Below are 18,134 nucleotides of genomic sequence, written 5' to 3'. Positions count from 1 at the left end.
TGTTATTTTTCTTTGAGTGTAGAAAAGCAAAACACTCACCAGTTGACCAGCATGGCAGCGTTGTTCTCTGCTATGAATGGGAGTTCTCCATAAACACTCCAAAAACTTAGCAGTAAAATCCACCACAGTCGCATGTTTGCAGCTCTCAGAAGATTCCCACCCCGCAGGGCACATCCAAGGCGGAATATCTGAAATGGGGCACTGCCAGTTGTGCTTTCTTCCCTGTCATTGAAATAAAGGGGCGAGCGAGCCGAAGGGGATGCGACGAGCCCCTCTTGAGGAGGACATCTTTGCCCCCAGGGCCCTCACGACGTTCAAACTTTCCTTGACTTCCAAAGCTCAACAGCTTGTCGTCTTCTTCATCTGATCCACTTGATCTATCCCCTCTGATCCCGACTAGATTTAGCGTTTTCACTATGTTGTTTTCGTCCTTCTTTTGTTCCCTCACTCTCTTTCTGCGTGCTGAGAAAGAGTATATCCTAAACACGGATGGCCTGGCCTGACAGAATGGATGGAACTATTGAAAGAGCGAGAGACAGACGTGTGTGTGTGTGTGTATGTGTGTGTGTGAGAGAAGCCTGCAGGATGCAGATTGTGACAAGGGATTAGTGGGACACAAAAATCCGATTTTGCCAGGAGAAAGCAGCAGTCATCAGTGGATTTTCTATAGTTTATCAGACTGTGTGGCTCAAAAGGATTTTTTTAAAAAGCTTCAAATTCAATCTTCGCTTGGTTAACAGGATATATAATGTTTTTTCACTCTGTATTCTCTTTTTTATTCCAGTTAATGATTTACCTCACCATGTTCCAGTGCACAGTGTGACAGCTCTCAAACAGACCATAAATGTTACTTTTATTTAGATGATTCGATCCATCGCAGTTTTTATTCCTTTAAAGTGATTATATTATGTTGTACTTTTTACTAATACACAGTTAAATCATCTTTGTGGTCAGACATTACAGTAACTGTCCACTATTTGGTGCTAATGAGACCACCAACCAGGAAGTCAAAGTGCTTCCCTTTACTCTGTAAGAATACTGACAGTACTGTTGGAAAATTCCATAATCACATCACTTCCCAATTGTTTTGATTTATCTCATATTATTATGTCTCTATCTTCCCTTGACTTGTGTCTCACCACCTCTCTCTCTCTCTCTCTCTCTTTTTCTCATTTTCTTTTTAAACCTCTCAGCTGGTTTGCACTTATCCCCCCAAGAGTTTAATCACACTCTATCCCTCCCTCTCTTAGTCCCTTTGTTTCTTCTCTTACTTATTTTTCCATCACTGTGTTCTATTCTCATCCTTCCTCTCATTTCGTTAGGGCCCGAGCACCGATGGTGAGAGGACCCTCTTGGAATTGCCCCATTTATTCTTCTTCTGTTTCATTGTTCCCCCTGCAGGTCAATACACAGTCATGATGGCCCATTTCTACCTAAAGAGGAAGATCGGTTACTTTGTGATTCAGACTTACATGCCCTGCTTCATGACTGTCATTCTGTCCCAAGTCTCATTCTGGCTCAACCGTGAATCTGTCCCTGCCAGGACTGTCTTCGGTTAGTGCCTCCTTCTACAATTTTTTTTTTTTTTTTTTTTTTTTTTGTACATGTATCAGGTCACCCCATCATGGAAGCTGTCACATTGAGATCACATGCTTTTGTCAAAAAATAAATAAATAAAAAAAAATCTTCATAGTTTTAATAGTTCATTTCTTTTCTTTTTTAGAATTTTTAGTATATAAACTTATTTATTTCTGTTAGTTGCCAAGAAAACATTTGTAATTTTCGTTGTAAGTTTATATATATATTATATATTATATATATATATATATATACATATAACGTTTATAGCTTAGATGATTGACTTGAAAAGTTGAGTAAATTCTAACGTTAATGCTAATGCTAATAGCTTTCTCCGGTTATTATAGATCTCTTAGACTGAATTTTTTTGATAATTCAGGGGGTTTTTTTTTTAAAAAAGAAAAGTTTTTTCTACATGGACTGGGTTTTCATCTAATGAGTGAATCCAAAATTAGCTGTATAGTATTTATAGCTTATGTGATTGGTTAAAAAGTTATGCTAATGCTAATAACTTTCTCCAGTTTTCATAGATCTCTTACACAAAAGCACACACACTGATTGCACCTTTAAAAACTCATTATAGTGTACTTCATAGCATCAGATATTTACTCCCCAAAGCTTGACTGTATGCAGAGGATCTTTTATAACTATATTCCCTTTTCACTTACCTAACATGTATGGATTCTTAGCTATTGTTCCTTTTGGCCATCAGTTAATGTTTTGCTTGATACATCGATAATTCTCATCAAAATGGAAATCAGAATTGACTGATGCAATCAGAGGGAATGAAGAACTAATCCACTCAGATGACTGTTTCTGAATTCACACCGCCATTCCCATTTAATTCTGAGGCCTTGAATTGTATCTTGGCAATAATCAGCAATAATAAGCGAGCAGACAGTCCACAAGGAATATGCCCACGCAAACAACATCTCTATGACTGGCCAACAAAGGATACATCAAAACATAACACTTTCTCACACACATACATATACAAATATCCACGAACAGAGGCTCAAAGGCTTGCTCGCTGATATCGCACATGTGGCCGTGTTTTATTTGCATAGCCCGAGGCTGAGAAATCCCGGAGCCGTGTGCCTAAAAGACTGTAGTACCATAGCTATTTATGTCTAAAAGTCTCTTTGTCCGCTGCCTGGGGCGATCTGCAGATCTCCCTCTGACAGGGACAGAACACCTCCGCACCTTCAGCAATTCTCCAGAACTATTCTCAGGTGCTTTACATAAAGAATTAAATAATAATTCTGTCACACCAAGGGCATGTTAGATATTAAAAACGGTTATATTTGAACTGCATTGCTGTGTTTGACCCTTCACTCCCACCTTTTGTACATTTATTTTTTCTTTGATAGAATAAACCGCATTTCTGGGAATGAAATGATCTTAATGTCAGTATTCCCAGCTGGTTTGCTTTGTTTTGTTGTTAAGATGAGTGTATGATTCATGAACCAATATTTTATTCATGCAAAGTATTTTAAATATTAAAAGAATAATGTTGGATGAAAGACAAAATATCCCTGCTTGCTACTGGTAGCCGCATTCACAAAATGACTGAAAAGATTTTGATGGATTACTGTGATCATTTTCGGCACACAAATTTTAAAATGTTATTTTAAAAGCATTATGTGCCTTGTATGAAGAAGTTATAGTTTAACACTTACATATTTTAAATTAATACCTTTTTTTTTTTAATTAAGCATGTTGTTTGATTTATGAAGTCTTACAAAGATGCAAACCTTAAGAATTTAGATTATATTGTCTATTATATTTTTAATTTAAGATTTTTAAATGTTTTTGATAGAAGTCTCATAAGCTCATCAAAGCTGCATTTATTTAATCAAAAATACAGTAATATTGTAAAATATTCTTACAATCTAAAACAACTGTTTTCTTTTTGCTTATTCTGTTTCTATTTCTGTGATGGTAAAGCTGAATTTTCAGCATCTATTACCTCCCAGGATTCTTCAGAAATAACTCTAATATTCTGATTACTGTTTAATCAAGAAATCTTTTGTAACATTATAAATGTCTATAAATTTAATGCGTCCTTGCTGAATAAATGTATTCATTCATTCAATCATTTATTTTTAAATCGTATCTTATCTCGATGGTATTATGGTTTCCTCAAAAATATTAAGCAGCAGTAGTGTATTTTATTTACTTTGCTTTAGAAATCTCTTATCTTATAATATTCTTAATATCTGTGTTTGATCCATCACAGGTGTGACTACAGTGTTGACCATGACCACCCTCAGCATCAGCGCCCGCAACTCTCTTCCCAAAGTGGCGTATGCCACCGCCATGGATTGGTTTATCGCCGTTTGCTATGCCTTTGTGTTTTCAGCACTTATTGAGTTTGCCACAGTCAACTACTTTACCAAACGCAGCTGGGCATGGGATGGAAAGAAGGCCTTGGAAGCTCAGCAGCCTAAAGTAAGTTAGTTTGTTTTTGAGTGTTTGTGCATATGTGATATTCAACTCTCAGAAAGAGCCTTTTTTGAGTGCAGTTGCATAACATGACAGTTCAGTTCTGTTTGACGTGAAGGTTACAATACATTGCATCCCTCATAATGGTTATATAATGCTCTTTTTTTAATTGTTTTGAGACACCCGAACAGTTTGAGAGAGCTCAGTCACAACATTTCAGAGGGTGACACTAACTCAAATGTCAACAGCTTTATTAGTGCTGCATTTGAGTTAGCTGCTGATGGATGTCACATTTTGAAATTCTACAGGATGAATTTTTAGCCTTTACCCAGAATGCCCTTCAGACCAGCCACTTCATTGAAATTTCTGAGAGCTGCTTGTTTGATGTACATGTAAATGCCAGGTTTCTCCTTATGCAAGATCCATTTTCACCCAGGTGGTAATTTTTCATTCGCACTGGACAAACAGAATTCAAAGAGCAGTCAGTGCACATGTCACTGTGGTGAGTGTGTTAGTAAGGGCTCTACATTCAGACCTCTGAAGGTCAGATCTGGACCTCCAGCACAGCTTTCTTAAATGTCACCCTCACTTTTTTTTATCAAACACCAGCTTATTCCTCCTCTCCTGCTGAGGAGTCTTTCTAAAAGCCCAAAACCACTGCTGTGGGGTCCTTCTTTAGGCAAGAGCAGGAAGTGATGTAGACAAAAGACTGTTCATTATTGGCAGTATGGTTTATACACACATTCGATCAAAAATACAGTAAAAACATTGTAAAAAATTATTACAATTTAAAATAACTTTTTGTTTTCTGTTTAAATATATTTTAAAATGTAAATTGCAAAGCTGAATCAGCCATTACTCCAGTCTTCAGTGTCACATGTTTCCTTTTGAAGTGGAACTTCTGTGCTGCATCTTAGTGTTGACACTATAGGGAATGCCCTTATGTAACCACACACCAAAATATTAATTGGCTGACGGTAGTCCATGACGTCACAAGCTGAGCACCCGTGAGTATAAAAAGCCGCCTGTATTATACTTCAGCTTTTTCGTCTTTAGGACCCGTTTGTTTGTAGTGTGTGATAACAAAGATGAATTATGGAGAAAACAAGCAGCCAATGCTTTAAAAATCACATGCCTCTGTGTCCTTGTTTTACGACACCTGAGGACACCCACGATCTTTGTGTTGTTTTGCTTGAGAGTGGAGCACTCAAGTTCAGCACACGAGGGGGCTGGATGTGTTCACTGTGACAAATTCACAGTGAAGAAGCTTAGCCATCTTCTCGATGGATTAGAGACAAGTATCTGCACCCTGCGGTTCAGGTTAGACTTAGATTGTGGCGATAGCAAGTTCGAGCTGGCAGAGGTGGCTTTCAGAAAGGTGTTTCTCTTTCTCAATCCTCCATTGCCGGCTCGAACGATCTGCTGGATCAGGAAGCCCATTCGTTGGCATCTTCAAATCTAGCAGAGAGCATGTTGCTGGAGACATCTAGGTCTGAGGAGCTGGAAGTAGTAGGAGAGGGCAAAGAGCGTGAGAAACAGAAAGTTGTTGTAGACTCAATGCTGTTTCTCCTGGATCTTCACACTGAGGTGGGGAGATCCTGGAAGAAACCGTATTTAGCACGCATTTTTACTTTTCCACTTTCAAATAATGTGAACATGGAAGGATTGCGCGAGCAGGGATTCGTGAAGATGTCCCATCGAAGAGACTCTTGCTAGCTATCTCTTGCAGAGTGAGGCATCCTCTTTGAAGGCTCCGGTCTTGCCATCTAAACAGTTACAGACCACCTTGTGGTTGAATGGCAAGGTGCGGATCAGGCTGGTGGTGCCCTGCACACAATGGATGTTTTCCAGGCATATCTGCTGAGAGATTTGGATCAGGAGCAGGGATTGTCTCCTGAAGTGGTCGCTGAGCTGCGCCCCACCACAGCTGCTGCTATAATTTCCGTCTATTTCGCCTTTTAGAGCTTCCAATTCTCCTGGCCCGTCTTCAGTGAGCTTGAGACAGGGTCAGAATGCAAGCATGGCCACTCATGTCTGAGAACATCCAGCTCCCTTCACCTGCTCCTTTTAGACAGGTGCCACCTTAGGGTTGATGCAGGGTGAATGGAGTTATGTGGCTAATAGAGTGTCCCTCTACTTTGTTTACCTCCCTCCCCAACTACTGTTGAGTCTTGAAGTAGGGATATTGCTCCCTATATTGGGTGATCCGTGTTGAGAATGCTGACAAGTAGAGGTAGATCGCCTGCGGGGCATCCCTCCTTGTTATCTGTTGCATAATATAGTTTAGCGAACTAAAGAAAGCTTGTTGAATGAGAGCTTGTTGAATTAGAGTTAATGGGCAAACTACAATATGTCCTTCTCTTTTTTTGCCTCCTGTCCTGAATAATGATATGGACGTTTGCTCCTCCTTGGTTTGGTGTAAATGCTGAAGGTTGTAGCTTGGGTATTATGGAGTTAGGCTACATCTTACAAAAACAAGTAATTCCACTCCTATGGAATTACTATGCTGGGGCCCTAATGACCAAGGTTTTTAGCACCCTGCATGCTCCCTTTGGTAATATTGCTCAGGCAATATTGCTAAGGTGATAGCAAGGCATATTACAACACAGCCGAGGCTATGTTGTGTATCTCCCCTTATAGCAAGGGAGGGAGGAAGGTTGTACTAGCCGGGACTTCTGCTATGGAGCATAGAAGCTTGTGGATTTTTTTCCCTAGCACCCGGGATGTTGGCTTAGGGAGTAGCGCCACTATATACCTTTTTGCAAGTCACATTGGATGCGCCCTTGGGGTTGACGTGCTCTTGACTCCGTTTTAGTTCCGTAGGGTCGTTTAATGCTATGCCTACTGTGTTTGTGCATATTCACAGCTTAGTGAGGCAGGCATCCCTTCATCATGGCATAGTGGTTATACGTTCCTCACAACGTCAACACCAAGACACAGTGTCGAAGTTCCACTTCGAAAGGGAATGTCTCAGGTTGCATATGCAACCAGGTTCCCAGAGTAGGAGACACTGCGCCTCATTGCCATACCTCAGACTTTGCTGCACATCTCCTTTAGACAAAAGAGTTGATGACGTGTAATACAGATGCCCTTTAATACTCACAGGATTTCCACGTATGATGTCATGGACTGTCATCCACCAATAAATATTGAAGTGTGGTTAAACACGTGCTTCAGATACTGGTCACGTGTTCCCCATAGTGCCAACCCTAAAGCCCGGGATACACTGCACGATTTTTGGCTGTCCCAGACGAAAGATTGCCATCGTGAAACAATCGTGGCGATTTCTGTGATCGTGGCTCTTAATCGGTGTCATGTTATAGCCTACGATCATTTTCTGACAGCGTCAGAAATTCAGCATGATCAACGCACAGTGTGTTTGCTGCTACGACCTACGTCTACTGACCAGCCAATAAAAATGCGACATGAAATCAACACGACATGGTGCTAAAACTTAAAACTGCTTACCTCAAGCTCTTTTCCCTTCTTCTTTCGCCGCTTCCTTTTTTTCCCAGCGCACATAAAAACTACAACTGCCAAAGTGTGATTCAACATAGTGTTTTGTTTACCAGTAGCGCATGCTGATGACGTTTTATTCTATAGAAACTTGCATCGTAGCCTACGAGTCAGTGGGTGTCATCATCGTACAGTATACATGCATGTCGTACCCAAGTTTAGCAGATCCATGTCGCACAGTGTGATAAAGTAATAATCTTATAGGATTGCTAAAATCGTGCAGTGTATCCCGGGCTTTAGACACAGCGTCTTGTTCCACTTCTCACCGAATCTGGTTGCAACCTGAGTTGATCCTTCAGAAATTATTTTAAAGGGATAGTTCACCGAAAAATGAAAATTCTGTCATCATTTACTCACCCTCAGGTTGTTCCAAACTTGTATAAATTTTTTCGTTATGTTGAACACAAAGGAAGATGTTTTAAAGAATGTTACAAACTGGCTGGCTAAAAACGGCTGGTTACAAACTTTCTTCAAAATATCTTCCTTCGTGTTCAACAGAACAAAGACATTTTTACAGGTTTGGAACAACTTGAGGGTGAGTAAATGATGACAGAATTTTCATTTTTGGGTGAATTATCCCTTTAATATGCTGATTTGACAATATTTTTTCAGCATTCTTTGATGAATAAAAAGTTCAAAAGAACAGCATTTTTCTAACGATTTAGTCTTTACTGTCACTTTTGATCAATTTAATATATCCTTGCTGAATAAAAGTATTAATTTCATTCAAAATATTACTGCCCCCAAACTTTTGAATGGTAGTGTATGTGTGTATAAGTGTTCTGAGTTCTTTACAGCAATTTTGTAAGTTATTCAATGAAAATCTTTCACAGCTGTTAACTGCTGTGACCAGATCATAAAATCTGTTTCTGAGTTGAGTTGAACTTGAGAATGGATCTTTCCAATTTGATCCAGTTCACAATGGTTCATTGAAAAGGCTTGTTTTCAAACCAGGCATCGCTACTTCTCTAATGAACTTGACATAAATTTTGGTCTGTTCCTTTTACTAAGCTTTTGTATGGCTTCAGAAGACTTGTAATACAGCACATAGACTATTTTAATGGTTCTTTTGCATCTCTTTTAAGCTTGAAAGCCAAGGTGAATAGTAATAGTAAATGGGGTTGCTAGAAGTCGGATTCTTTTGTCTGCCACCCCTATAAGCTGGCATGGTGACAGATTACCTCTGCCCACCTGAAAGTACTGGAAGTGCTGGATATATGCAGTACAGCAGGATTTTTAGAGCTGTAATCACTTCTCTTCAATCTAAAGTAATTATACTAATTGTGGAGAAAAATCCTTTAAAAAAAGCATAACTTCTGTAGATGAACATTTGCCCAATGTCTCACTGATTGAGAACAGAAGATTACTGTAATAAACTAAATGACATTTCACTTGGAAAAACTGCCTCGAAGTCACCTGCACATACTCAAGTTCAATCTACCGTCTGAACTGCAGTCTCGACCACTCCATTATTTTACTGTTGCTTTTTTAATTAATCTCTTCTGCTGGCCCTGCAGAGGCCATTGTTTAATGTTCAAAGTCAGATCTCTGTTAACCCTGACTGTATTTCACCTTTAATTAGAAGTTTACGACCTTCAAACTGGTTCATTATCTGGGCTTTCTCCAAACAGATAGTTAGCAGCTTCATTCTTACACTGACAATCTTGTTTAAAATCTCCTGACTCTAACAATATCTTCTCCTCACCTTTCTCAACCACAGAAAAAAGACCCACTGGCGCTCTCCAAGAAGCCAAACAATGCCTGTTCATCCGGAGTTAACTTCACCCCCAACATCACAAAGGATGCAGCTATCTCCACCATCTCCAACAGCACCACTGTTCAGTTGAAGAGTGCTGAGACCAAGCCCGCAATGGACCCCAAAAAGACATACAACAGCGTCAGCAAAATTGACAAGATGTCCCGGATAGTGTTCCCGGTCCTCTTTGGGACTTTTAACTTGGTCTACTGGGCCACATACCTCAACAGGGAACCGGTGATTAAAGGTGCCGTTTAACCCACACAAAATACCCAACGCCACCGCAACATTCCCTTCACAGCCTCTTTTTCTTCTCCACTTCAGTATCCAGTGACAAGCTAATCTTGCAAAAATTGATGACGAGCACTCATTTACTGCACCTCTCACTTCGCTAATCTATAAAAGGAGTGCTCTTGTTGCATTTCCCTCTTGATATCATAAATTGCATGGGAATATAATTGCCATATTTGCCTTGACTTCTTATTTTATATTTCCCTGGTTTCCACTGGTTATTGCATTCATTTTACAACGAAATGAGTGCCATACAAGCTACCATTTCATTCATGAAAAGTTTCCAAAGGACCTGAACAAAAATTAATGCATTTGGCATCAACATTAATCACAGAATAAAAATGATTTTTGAAAAGAAGTACAGCAAGGCCAAATGCTATGCAAAAACCTTTTTCTACTATGTTGTAATGGGTAATTGCTTATAATGAAACCCTTGCTTTGTATTAATGGACTTGAGGCTTCTCTTCTTTATGTTTAATGGCTTTAGCATCAGTGGAGTAAGGCAGACAGATGCTATGCTAAGTTTTTAGCCATGCTAAAAATATTGCCTTCTGAGGGATTACTTCATAAGAGTGCTCGGAAATGTCCCGCAATTACTGATTTCACTTTCATTTGTCATTTTTTCTAAGCTTTTCTGAAGTAGCTAAATAGAATTGCGCACCTTAGGCAGCTTTTCACACTTTAGACCAAGATATTCTGCAAGGTGAACAAGGTCGGGTTGCAGCTAAGACTTTCAAATCATTTGTACATAGCTTGTGTATGCTTTGCTTTTAATGTAGATGCGGCTTAACATTAGTGAGGAAGAGCTGAAAATGGTTCTGCTACGCTACTCTAATGTGCAGCCAAAGCGACATGAATGGGAGCTAGCTTGCCGATGGTGTAAACGCAGATTGTATTGTGAAATATTGTAGGCTTTGACAGAATATGCCATTTCTTTACAGTTAATTGTTTTTAACTTGGCTTTTCATGCTGTTTAGGTGACAGACATTTTCTTACTTTTCTCTTTGTTGTAAATTGGTCAGTGGGTTTTGAGGTTGGAACAAGTCAGCAAAAGCCTTAAATGTTGACACCTAGTGATTTTTTTTTTTTTGCGCTACCAAGACTAATGTGAAATGATCAGGTAAAAAGCTCTGAAAGAAAAATGAAAGAAACATTTACATAGAATAATTCATTTTTTTCAGATTCTAAAAACGTAAAGAAAGGAAAAAAAGAGAGAAAGAAAGTCAGACATATAGTAGAAAGGTGGAACCTGCTGTTGTCAAGCATGTTAAAATGGAAATGTCACACTCTGGCCTTCAACCGAAATGCATGGCTACTTACTTGGGGAATTACATGGAGGAGAGAACAATGACCTTGTTACTGCGAAAATGTGACTCGGGAAGATTCGGTTGTTATCCTGTAATCATTCTATTCTGAACTTGTTACATGGAAGTGAGACAAAAAACTAGGTGAGCCAATAGATGATGTGTAGCTCATTAAGAGGCCAACTACAAGAGCCATTAAGCTCAGCTCCTCTGTATGCCACTCAGGCCTATAGGCGAATGAATCATGGGTAGAGTTCAAGTGAGTCAGTAATGTGCCCTTTTATAACAATGGATGTTTCCAGAAATGTACAGCTGTTCCTCAAAGCATACATGTCTGAAGCAATAAATTCTGCCTGATATGTTTCTTGACCAAGTTCTGTGATTACTTCTGTTCGAAGACATTTCTTAATTGCAATCTTTAGAAATAACCTGACCTAGAATGTTAGTGACATCACCTTACAAGGAAATGTTCCCACATAAATGAGCTCAGTTAAATGAACGAAGATCAACAAGAATCTTATTTACATCAAAAAATATTATGCTGCTCGTTTGCTTTGGTTAACGCTGAACCATGTGCCATGAGATTGTAGGGGTTTTATGTTTATTGGGTTCATGGCTGCTATTCACAGGATCATGGCAATAAGACTGCACATGAAGCTTAGCATGATATTTTCCTAATGGAACAGTTGCTACAGAAGCCACTGTAACTGGAAGAAGGATTCTTCCTGGGATTACTCCTGGGATTATACAAAACGCACACATACATGCGCGAGCAAACACACATGCACACATCAAGACCAGAGTTCCTGGAGCAGGGAGGATGCGGAATCCTTCCTCTGGTCCTGTGTGCAGGCAACATCTGGCCCACATCTGTTTGAGAAGGATTTAGCTTCACTTAAGTTGCTTTTTCCAACCAGTGCTCCTATAAATGGTACCAAATTAAACTAGAACCAGTGCAACCAAGTGACTGCAATTTTGCATTGTGAGTGATATATACTAGCATATTGCTGTACACTGGCAGCTGTGCTCAGTGTGTGATGCCCTGTACAAAGTACACAGAATATACAAATTAAATTTGTGTATTCTACCCATTTACATTTTTTTTTAATCACCATTCTTAGGTAAGCTTTATGAATGTTAAACTATGTTACTTTGTTTCAGAGTCACACTGACATTTATTTGACATGTCACACTGTTGTTGGGGGCTCACGGAAAGACTTTACTTCATTTTATTACATGTAAGGCAAATGTAAGCCACTCCAATATACTGAACTCATCCCTCACACAATAATGCACAGCATGCCAATGGACTTTAAACCTTTAATCCCCTGAGTGGCGGAGTGAGAGCTTGGAATCCTATTCCTGGTGCCGGACCGGAATTCCGCTAGTGTAGAGTTTAGAAGCTGTCACTCAGATATGTCATTACAGATTTATGTTTGTATTGTGGATAGATACCCAGTTGCTTTCATTTTATTATTAAGAAAAAAACATAGATTGCATATCCTAAAGCTGAAAATGCATTTTCTTGTCAAAAAGCGTTTGGTTATGTCACTATTTTGATTTAATCTATTGTGCAGAGATGACAGCTGAAAACCATTTAAAGTGGTAGTGGCACGATTGTTAACATGGAATACATTTTTAAAAAAGTGACAAATTACATTGACCATCCACAATTTAAGCATAGAGATGTCAAAACTAGCAATGATTTAAAAGCAGTGTTTAAAACAGTTTTACACTGTAATATTTTTTATCATTATTGTCCTAATGTTTTTGATTCCATCCATTTAACTATCAATATTTGTTTTCTAACTGATTTTATTCACTTCACTTTTACAGGGTTTTGTTCTGCATTTGTTTTCTCAAAGTTGTTTACTCAAAGTGGTCTAAAAAGTGCACTTTTCTAGAATGTTTGGCACTACTTTGATTGTATATCAAAAATTACGTTTTCAATTCTAGTGAGTCAAAATTTGTGACAGTGCAGTTTTCTTGTGGTTAGCTGCACTCCTTTTTTGCTCTTCCAATGTTTGGTTCAGTATGTGCTGTGGTTAACTGTGTGCTGCACCTCCAATCTGCATTACTGTAATCAGCCACAAGAGGATAGTCTATCATGCGTTTGAACTGGCCGAGTTCATGCTCCCGCTAACCCAAAAAGGGAGACACCATACCGTCATAAGAACTTGAAAACAAAGCGAATCAGGTCGACGTGTAGTTTTATGTGTTATTAAAGCTAGTGTGCAATTTTTTCTATGTTAAAATACTTTATCTTATATTCAGAGACCATTATATGTAAGCAATTTTAGGCTGTTTGCTATGTGGTAACGTTCGATCTCGACAAGCACGTCATAGACTCAACCAATGAGGTGTGTTTGGGGCGGGGCGGGGGAGTGCACGAGGAAACCTGTTTGAAACAATCGCCTTTTTTTTTTTTTTTTTTTTTTTTAATTACGTTGACGCTGGTGGAGTAAAAACTAAACACTTCAGCTTTTTTTGTACATTTTTTAATTAATATTTGATTATATCTTTGTCAAAATGACAAAAGACTTCTTTCAAATAATCAAAAGTAGATTCGCCTGTGGCATTTTTTAAGCGTACCACAGATACTGAACTTTCTAGAGAGAAGTCAGGAAAATCTCACAACACGCAGAGCAAAGAGAGAAAGGGGCTTGTTTTTTTCCAAAGTGCGTGGGCGACTGGGAGCTGCCTGTGGTGATAAATGTCGGCGCTGTCTCTCAAATATTATACTGCATATGTGCACCTGCTCATACAGACGCAACAATGCGAGGACAAAGTACGGATAGACATTTCTCCAGCTTTAAATGTTAAATTAGCAGCAGTAGTTATGTATATCCGAATCAGATAGTAATAGAAAGAAATAAAGAATGACGAATAACATTTCACTGGCAATAATAGCCTACGGAAAATGGCAAAGTACAGAAAACTGCATTTCTATTTATATTTATGTGCCAATGAATAATACCCTGTGATAATTAATTCGACTCCAAATTGGATGATGACATTTTCTTCACCCTCAATCTTGTTCTATTATCGAGTTAATCGCACTGCGATCAATGCACGTGCAAAGTAATTGCTGCAATTATGCGCCAATTTTCATTTCGAACACAGTCCGCGCGGAAATCATTTACCTAGCTGATAGCGATACTGTAAACAGCCGCTTCTTAATGTCTCTCCTCGAAGCATTCTGTCGCTGAAAATATCAGATGTACCCGAAGAGGATCTCAAGTTCCGCTGAAGCGTCTGGGAAAGCAGACTTTGTTTTTTATGACGTAATTTGAAGAAACTAACGGACGCGTTAGAGGTTTGAAGGTGTCCACTTTGGAAGTTTGCGCTCTGTCTCTGTGCGAACGTCAGTATGTGTGTCTGGTGGTGCAACTTCAAGGAGCAGGAGGGGCTCTTCTATTATTTGATCTCGCTAATTGCCAATGTAAGTGAACTTTAAGCACCGGACACTAAGCCGAGGAGGTCTTACCGTTCCCGTTGGACTATAACCTAGACTACTCGCCACTGTTTTAATTGAGCCTGGAAGAAAAGGCTGCAGCTCTGTCACTATTTTTTCTTCTTAGAAGAGTCTCCGTGCAGTGTGCCACATTCAACACGGAGTCAATCTCACCTAAAACATGTCCACCAAATGGTTCCTCTACTTCTTACTTCTGTCAGTGTTTCGTGCATGGTAAGTGACGTTGCTACCCTCTTTGTCTTGACAGGAATTAATTGTTTATAAGGGTAATTCTGTTTATCCGTTGCAGATTTCTTATGCATAGTCTAGCCTGATGCCACATAATATATCACCAATCTGGCGACGATGATGTGATGCACGCACTAAGCACCTAAGTTTAAGAATAAGTCTTTTGATTTGTGCTATTTAAGAAGTTAAGAAGACTTTGTGTATATGTATTTCAATCTTCGAATGTGTTGTTTTTTCTGTCAGCGCTTTTGTAAGACAACTCTATTGTCATGTCTTCAAACATCATATCTGTGGGAGTAATCTATGAGAACGGTCTTTAATGGATGGGTTTCCTGATAACATAGCAAATTACGCTTTTAAAATCATTTTAACTACCGTCGTACGTTATTTTACGGTAGAGATAACGCATGTGTGCGTCGTTACCGGAGCTGTCAGTTCCAAAGGTGCTGTACTAAGTATGTCCAAAAGTTTGTCTTCCTAACCAGAAAATAGCGTGAAAACGTGGAAATTGCATGCTGTTTTGTCGAAAAGTTGTTAAAAAGTTCTGAAATTAATTATAGAAATGATAATGGCTTTGGTAGGAATTGGCTCAACTTGTGATTAATAATTTGCACGCGACGTGTATCATGCATGTTGCATTATGTGACTATGTCTCTGTTATGATACAGTCAAGGCTGCTGGAGCGGATTTGGACCTGCCCTTGTAGGAGGAAGAGACTCAAATGTCCTTTGTTAACATTTTTTATATATTTATTGTGTATTTGTAGAGGTTAAACGATATTGTTTTTCTTTGACCAGTTTAGCTATTATTTTAACAAGTGTCAGATAACTGATATTTAGAACCAATATTTAATTAAATTTTTTTAAATCTATTTATCTTTCTTCTTTTGTTTTATCTCTAACTGACACAATGCTAACTAAATAAACACCTAATATGTATTATGATTTTTTTTATAGTAATAATAATTAGTGTAACAATATATTGCAATACAAAAATGCAACAATGTGTATCGTGGATAGTGACAATATGTATTGTGTATAGTTCACCCAAAATGAAAATTACTGCGTGAGAAAAAATTCAAGTTTACAGAGTTTTAGTGTCAGTACGACATTAAACTACTATATATAATGTTGAATATAATGTATAATGATTCAATGGGGGAATATTTGTGGTAATACCTGATAATACCAAATGTCTTATGTTACCAGTAAAAAGTGGCCTACATTACTTTAAATATATCTAGTCAGTGACAGATTGCAAGCATATTCGAATACAGAATAATTCTGTATTTTCAGCTTCAGAATCATGAATATTTTTATTCTGGTGTCACCATTGTCCTGTGCATTGGGTTACCAGCACTAAGTCCAAGCCTATTCATTTCCACCCCCAATTTAATACCAAATTTAGCATTTTAATCAACAGTAAATTTTTTGTTAAACTTTTACCTATGTCTTGGAATATTGCAATAATATCGTATCGTGAGTTCAGTATCGTGATATGTATTGAATCGTGACATGAGGGTATCGTTACACGCCTAATAATTAGTAATAGTAATCTCTACAGTATGTTTTATTTATTTAAACTTGGTTTTCTTGGTAAAAATCTCTCATAATTTAAGAATATACTGCCTCTTTATTGCAATTAGTTACTTAAACTTGTCAAAGTAGGCCTTTAGAAAGTTGTCAAGTAAATTTAGGTCTTTGAGGTTGTTTTTCTCAGATTTAGTGTACAATGGTTTGCAATGATCAAAATACATTGATATAATTTAATTAGTCCTCTGGTCTCTGATAAAATGTGGAAAAAAGAGAAATGTCCAATTTAGATAGCATGTAATGATGTGATCAGAGGCTATAGTTAATTTATGAAGGCTTTTACAGCCTGGATAATGATGCTTTTGTGAAACATGACATATCACTGTAAAAAAGGATTGTTGGTTTAACTTAAAAAAAGTAAGTTACCTGGTTGCCTTCAAATTTTGAGTTCATTGAAATTTAAAAATTTGACTTAATACAATGAAGGCGATTGGTTTAATCAACAGAAACTCGAAATATTATGTTATCTGAACCACATTAATTATTTAAGTTGATTTGACAAAAGAAAAAATGTTGTGATAACAAACCATGAAAATATTTTTTTTACAGTGTACCTACTGTACATGTGAATAAAGTTCTACTGAGTGCTTTGGGAAACCCAGCCTTTAATTGTCTTTTTTTTTTTTTTGCCAGTGCAACTGTGAAATGGTTTCCACTGCCATATTGTTTTTTTTTTTGTTTTGTTTTTTGTCTGATTGCTAACCAGTCTTCCATGCTCTGAAAAAAATAGAAAGTTTTCTCTGAAAATGGTGACTAATGAGCTTCTGTTATTCCACATTGCTGTAATTGTTCAATTTTGACAGATATAGGCTACTTTTAGTTGAATGTATTAATTGCAATTGTTTTTAAAACCAATTGCAAATGTTGTCTTCAAAACAATTCATTATTGAACTCTTTACACAAGCTGAAACACAGAAAATGACCCCAATGGTGACCTGTGAAATGCATTTTCTTTTATTTCTTTAGTTCTCAAACAGCCGCTTCTGAGGATGATGAGTACGACGACGTTACTGTGAATCAAATGTTGGCCCCCAAAACCCACGAGACAGACGCAACGCAAATACTAAACAACTTACTAAAGGAGTATGACAAAAAACTGCGCCCAGATATTGGAGGTGAGTGGTTTTGCAGATGTGAGCATTGAGCTGTCCATGGTACTGAAATTCAGTCAGCTTTACAGCAGTCAGCCTTACTCAACTTGAGGCTCCATTTACAGGCATTACATGCAAACAAATGTATGTCATACATAAATTGAATTTACTTGAAGTCCAACTGTTGTGTTTACCCCAACAATTCATGCATTTGTAAACTGGTGAAGTGCATTAGCTTTGTACTGTGGAGTAGAGAATACAGCCGCAAATTACACTAAGCGACACAATTTTCCTCGTACTAGTAAGAATAAAAATGTCAAATGTATTCACTGTTTGAGAGACATTGAGAGTGAGCAACAGCTAGACTGCTGGTTTATTGTTTTACATTAAGTAATTGAATTCCTGGAACTGTGAAATATTTTCCTGTGATTTTCTACTTATTTATACAAGCAATTTTTTTTTTTTTTTTCCTTTTTCCTTTTTTAACCATACAGCACTCTTAATAGCCTCATGTACTGCTCTACAATCCACTTTGAATGTAATTTTACAGATTTGCTTGTTTTCATGTGTTTCAAGAGTTATATTAGCTTACAGAGTGCTTCTATGAGAGCAGGATTCATAGATCCGACAGGAAATTTCAGGCATTCCGTCAGAATAACATGAAATTGTCATTTCACTCAGACTAACAACATATCTCAAGGTTGAGATTGATGCTATTTTCTAGTAAATGCAACTAAATAGAGTGCCATGAGAGGAAATCACAATCTGCAATTCAAGCAGCGCATTCTGTACTCAATCTAAAATGTCACCGTAGAACATCACAACCGCTCTTGACACATCTGTCAGGTCTGTTATTGG

At 38.0% G+C, this 18,134-nt stretch overlaps 2 protein-coding genes across 6 annotated transcripts in view; both read left to right on the top strand.

The window, feature by feature from the left end:
- The window catches only part of gabra5 (gamma-aminobutyric acid type A receptor subunit alpha5), a 37,294-nt gene extending 26,035 nt beyond the window's left edge, over positions 1-11,259 (top strand). For all 4 annotated transcript variants that reach the window (XM_051897505.1, XM_051897506.1, XM_051897504.1 and 1 more), the window contains exons 9-11: positions 1,402-1,554; positions 3,818-4,029; positions 9,260-11,259. In XM_051897505.1, coding sequence (XP_051753465.1) covers positions 1,402-1,554; positions 3,818-4,029; positions 9,260-9,553 — 659 coding nt within the window. In that variant the 3' untranslated portion in view covers positions 9,554-11,259. The remainder of the gene's footprint in view (positions 1-1,401; positions 1,555-3,817; positions 4,030-9,259) is intronic.
- A 1,791-nt stretch (positions 11,260-13,050) lies between these two features.
- Positions 13,051-18,134, top strand: part of LOC127514767 (gamma-aminobutyric acid receptor subunit gamma-3) — a 123,866-nt gene continuing 118,782 nt past the window's right edge. For both annotated transcript variants that reach the window (XM_051897937.1, XM_051897935.1), the window contains exons 1-2: positions 13,051-14,578; positions 17,152-17,300. In XM_051897937.1, the coding sequence (XP_051753897.1) occupies positions 14,526-14,578; positions 17,152-17,300 (202 nt within the window). In that variant the 5' untranslated portion in view covers positions 13,051-14,525. The remainder of the gene's footprint in view (positions 14,579-17,151; positions 17,301-18,134) is intronic.

The sequence above is a fragment of the Ctenopharyngodon idella genome, chromosome 6 (genome assembly GCF_019924925.1).
Source record: "Ctenopharyngodon idella isolate HZGC_01 chromosome 6, HZGC01, whole genome shotgun sequence".
Taxonomy (NCBI): domain Eukaryota; kingdom Metazoa; phylum Chordata; class Actinopteri; order Cypriniformes; family Xenocyprididae; genus Ctenopharyngodon; species Ctenopharyngodon idella.
This window is presented reverse-complemented; position numbering and strand designations above follow the sequence as displayed.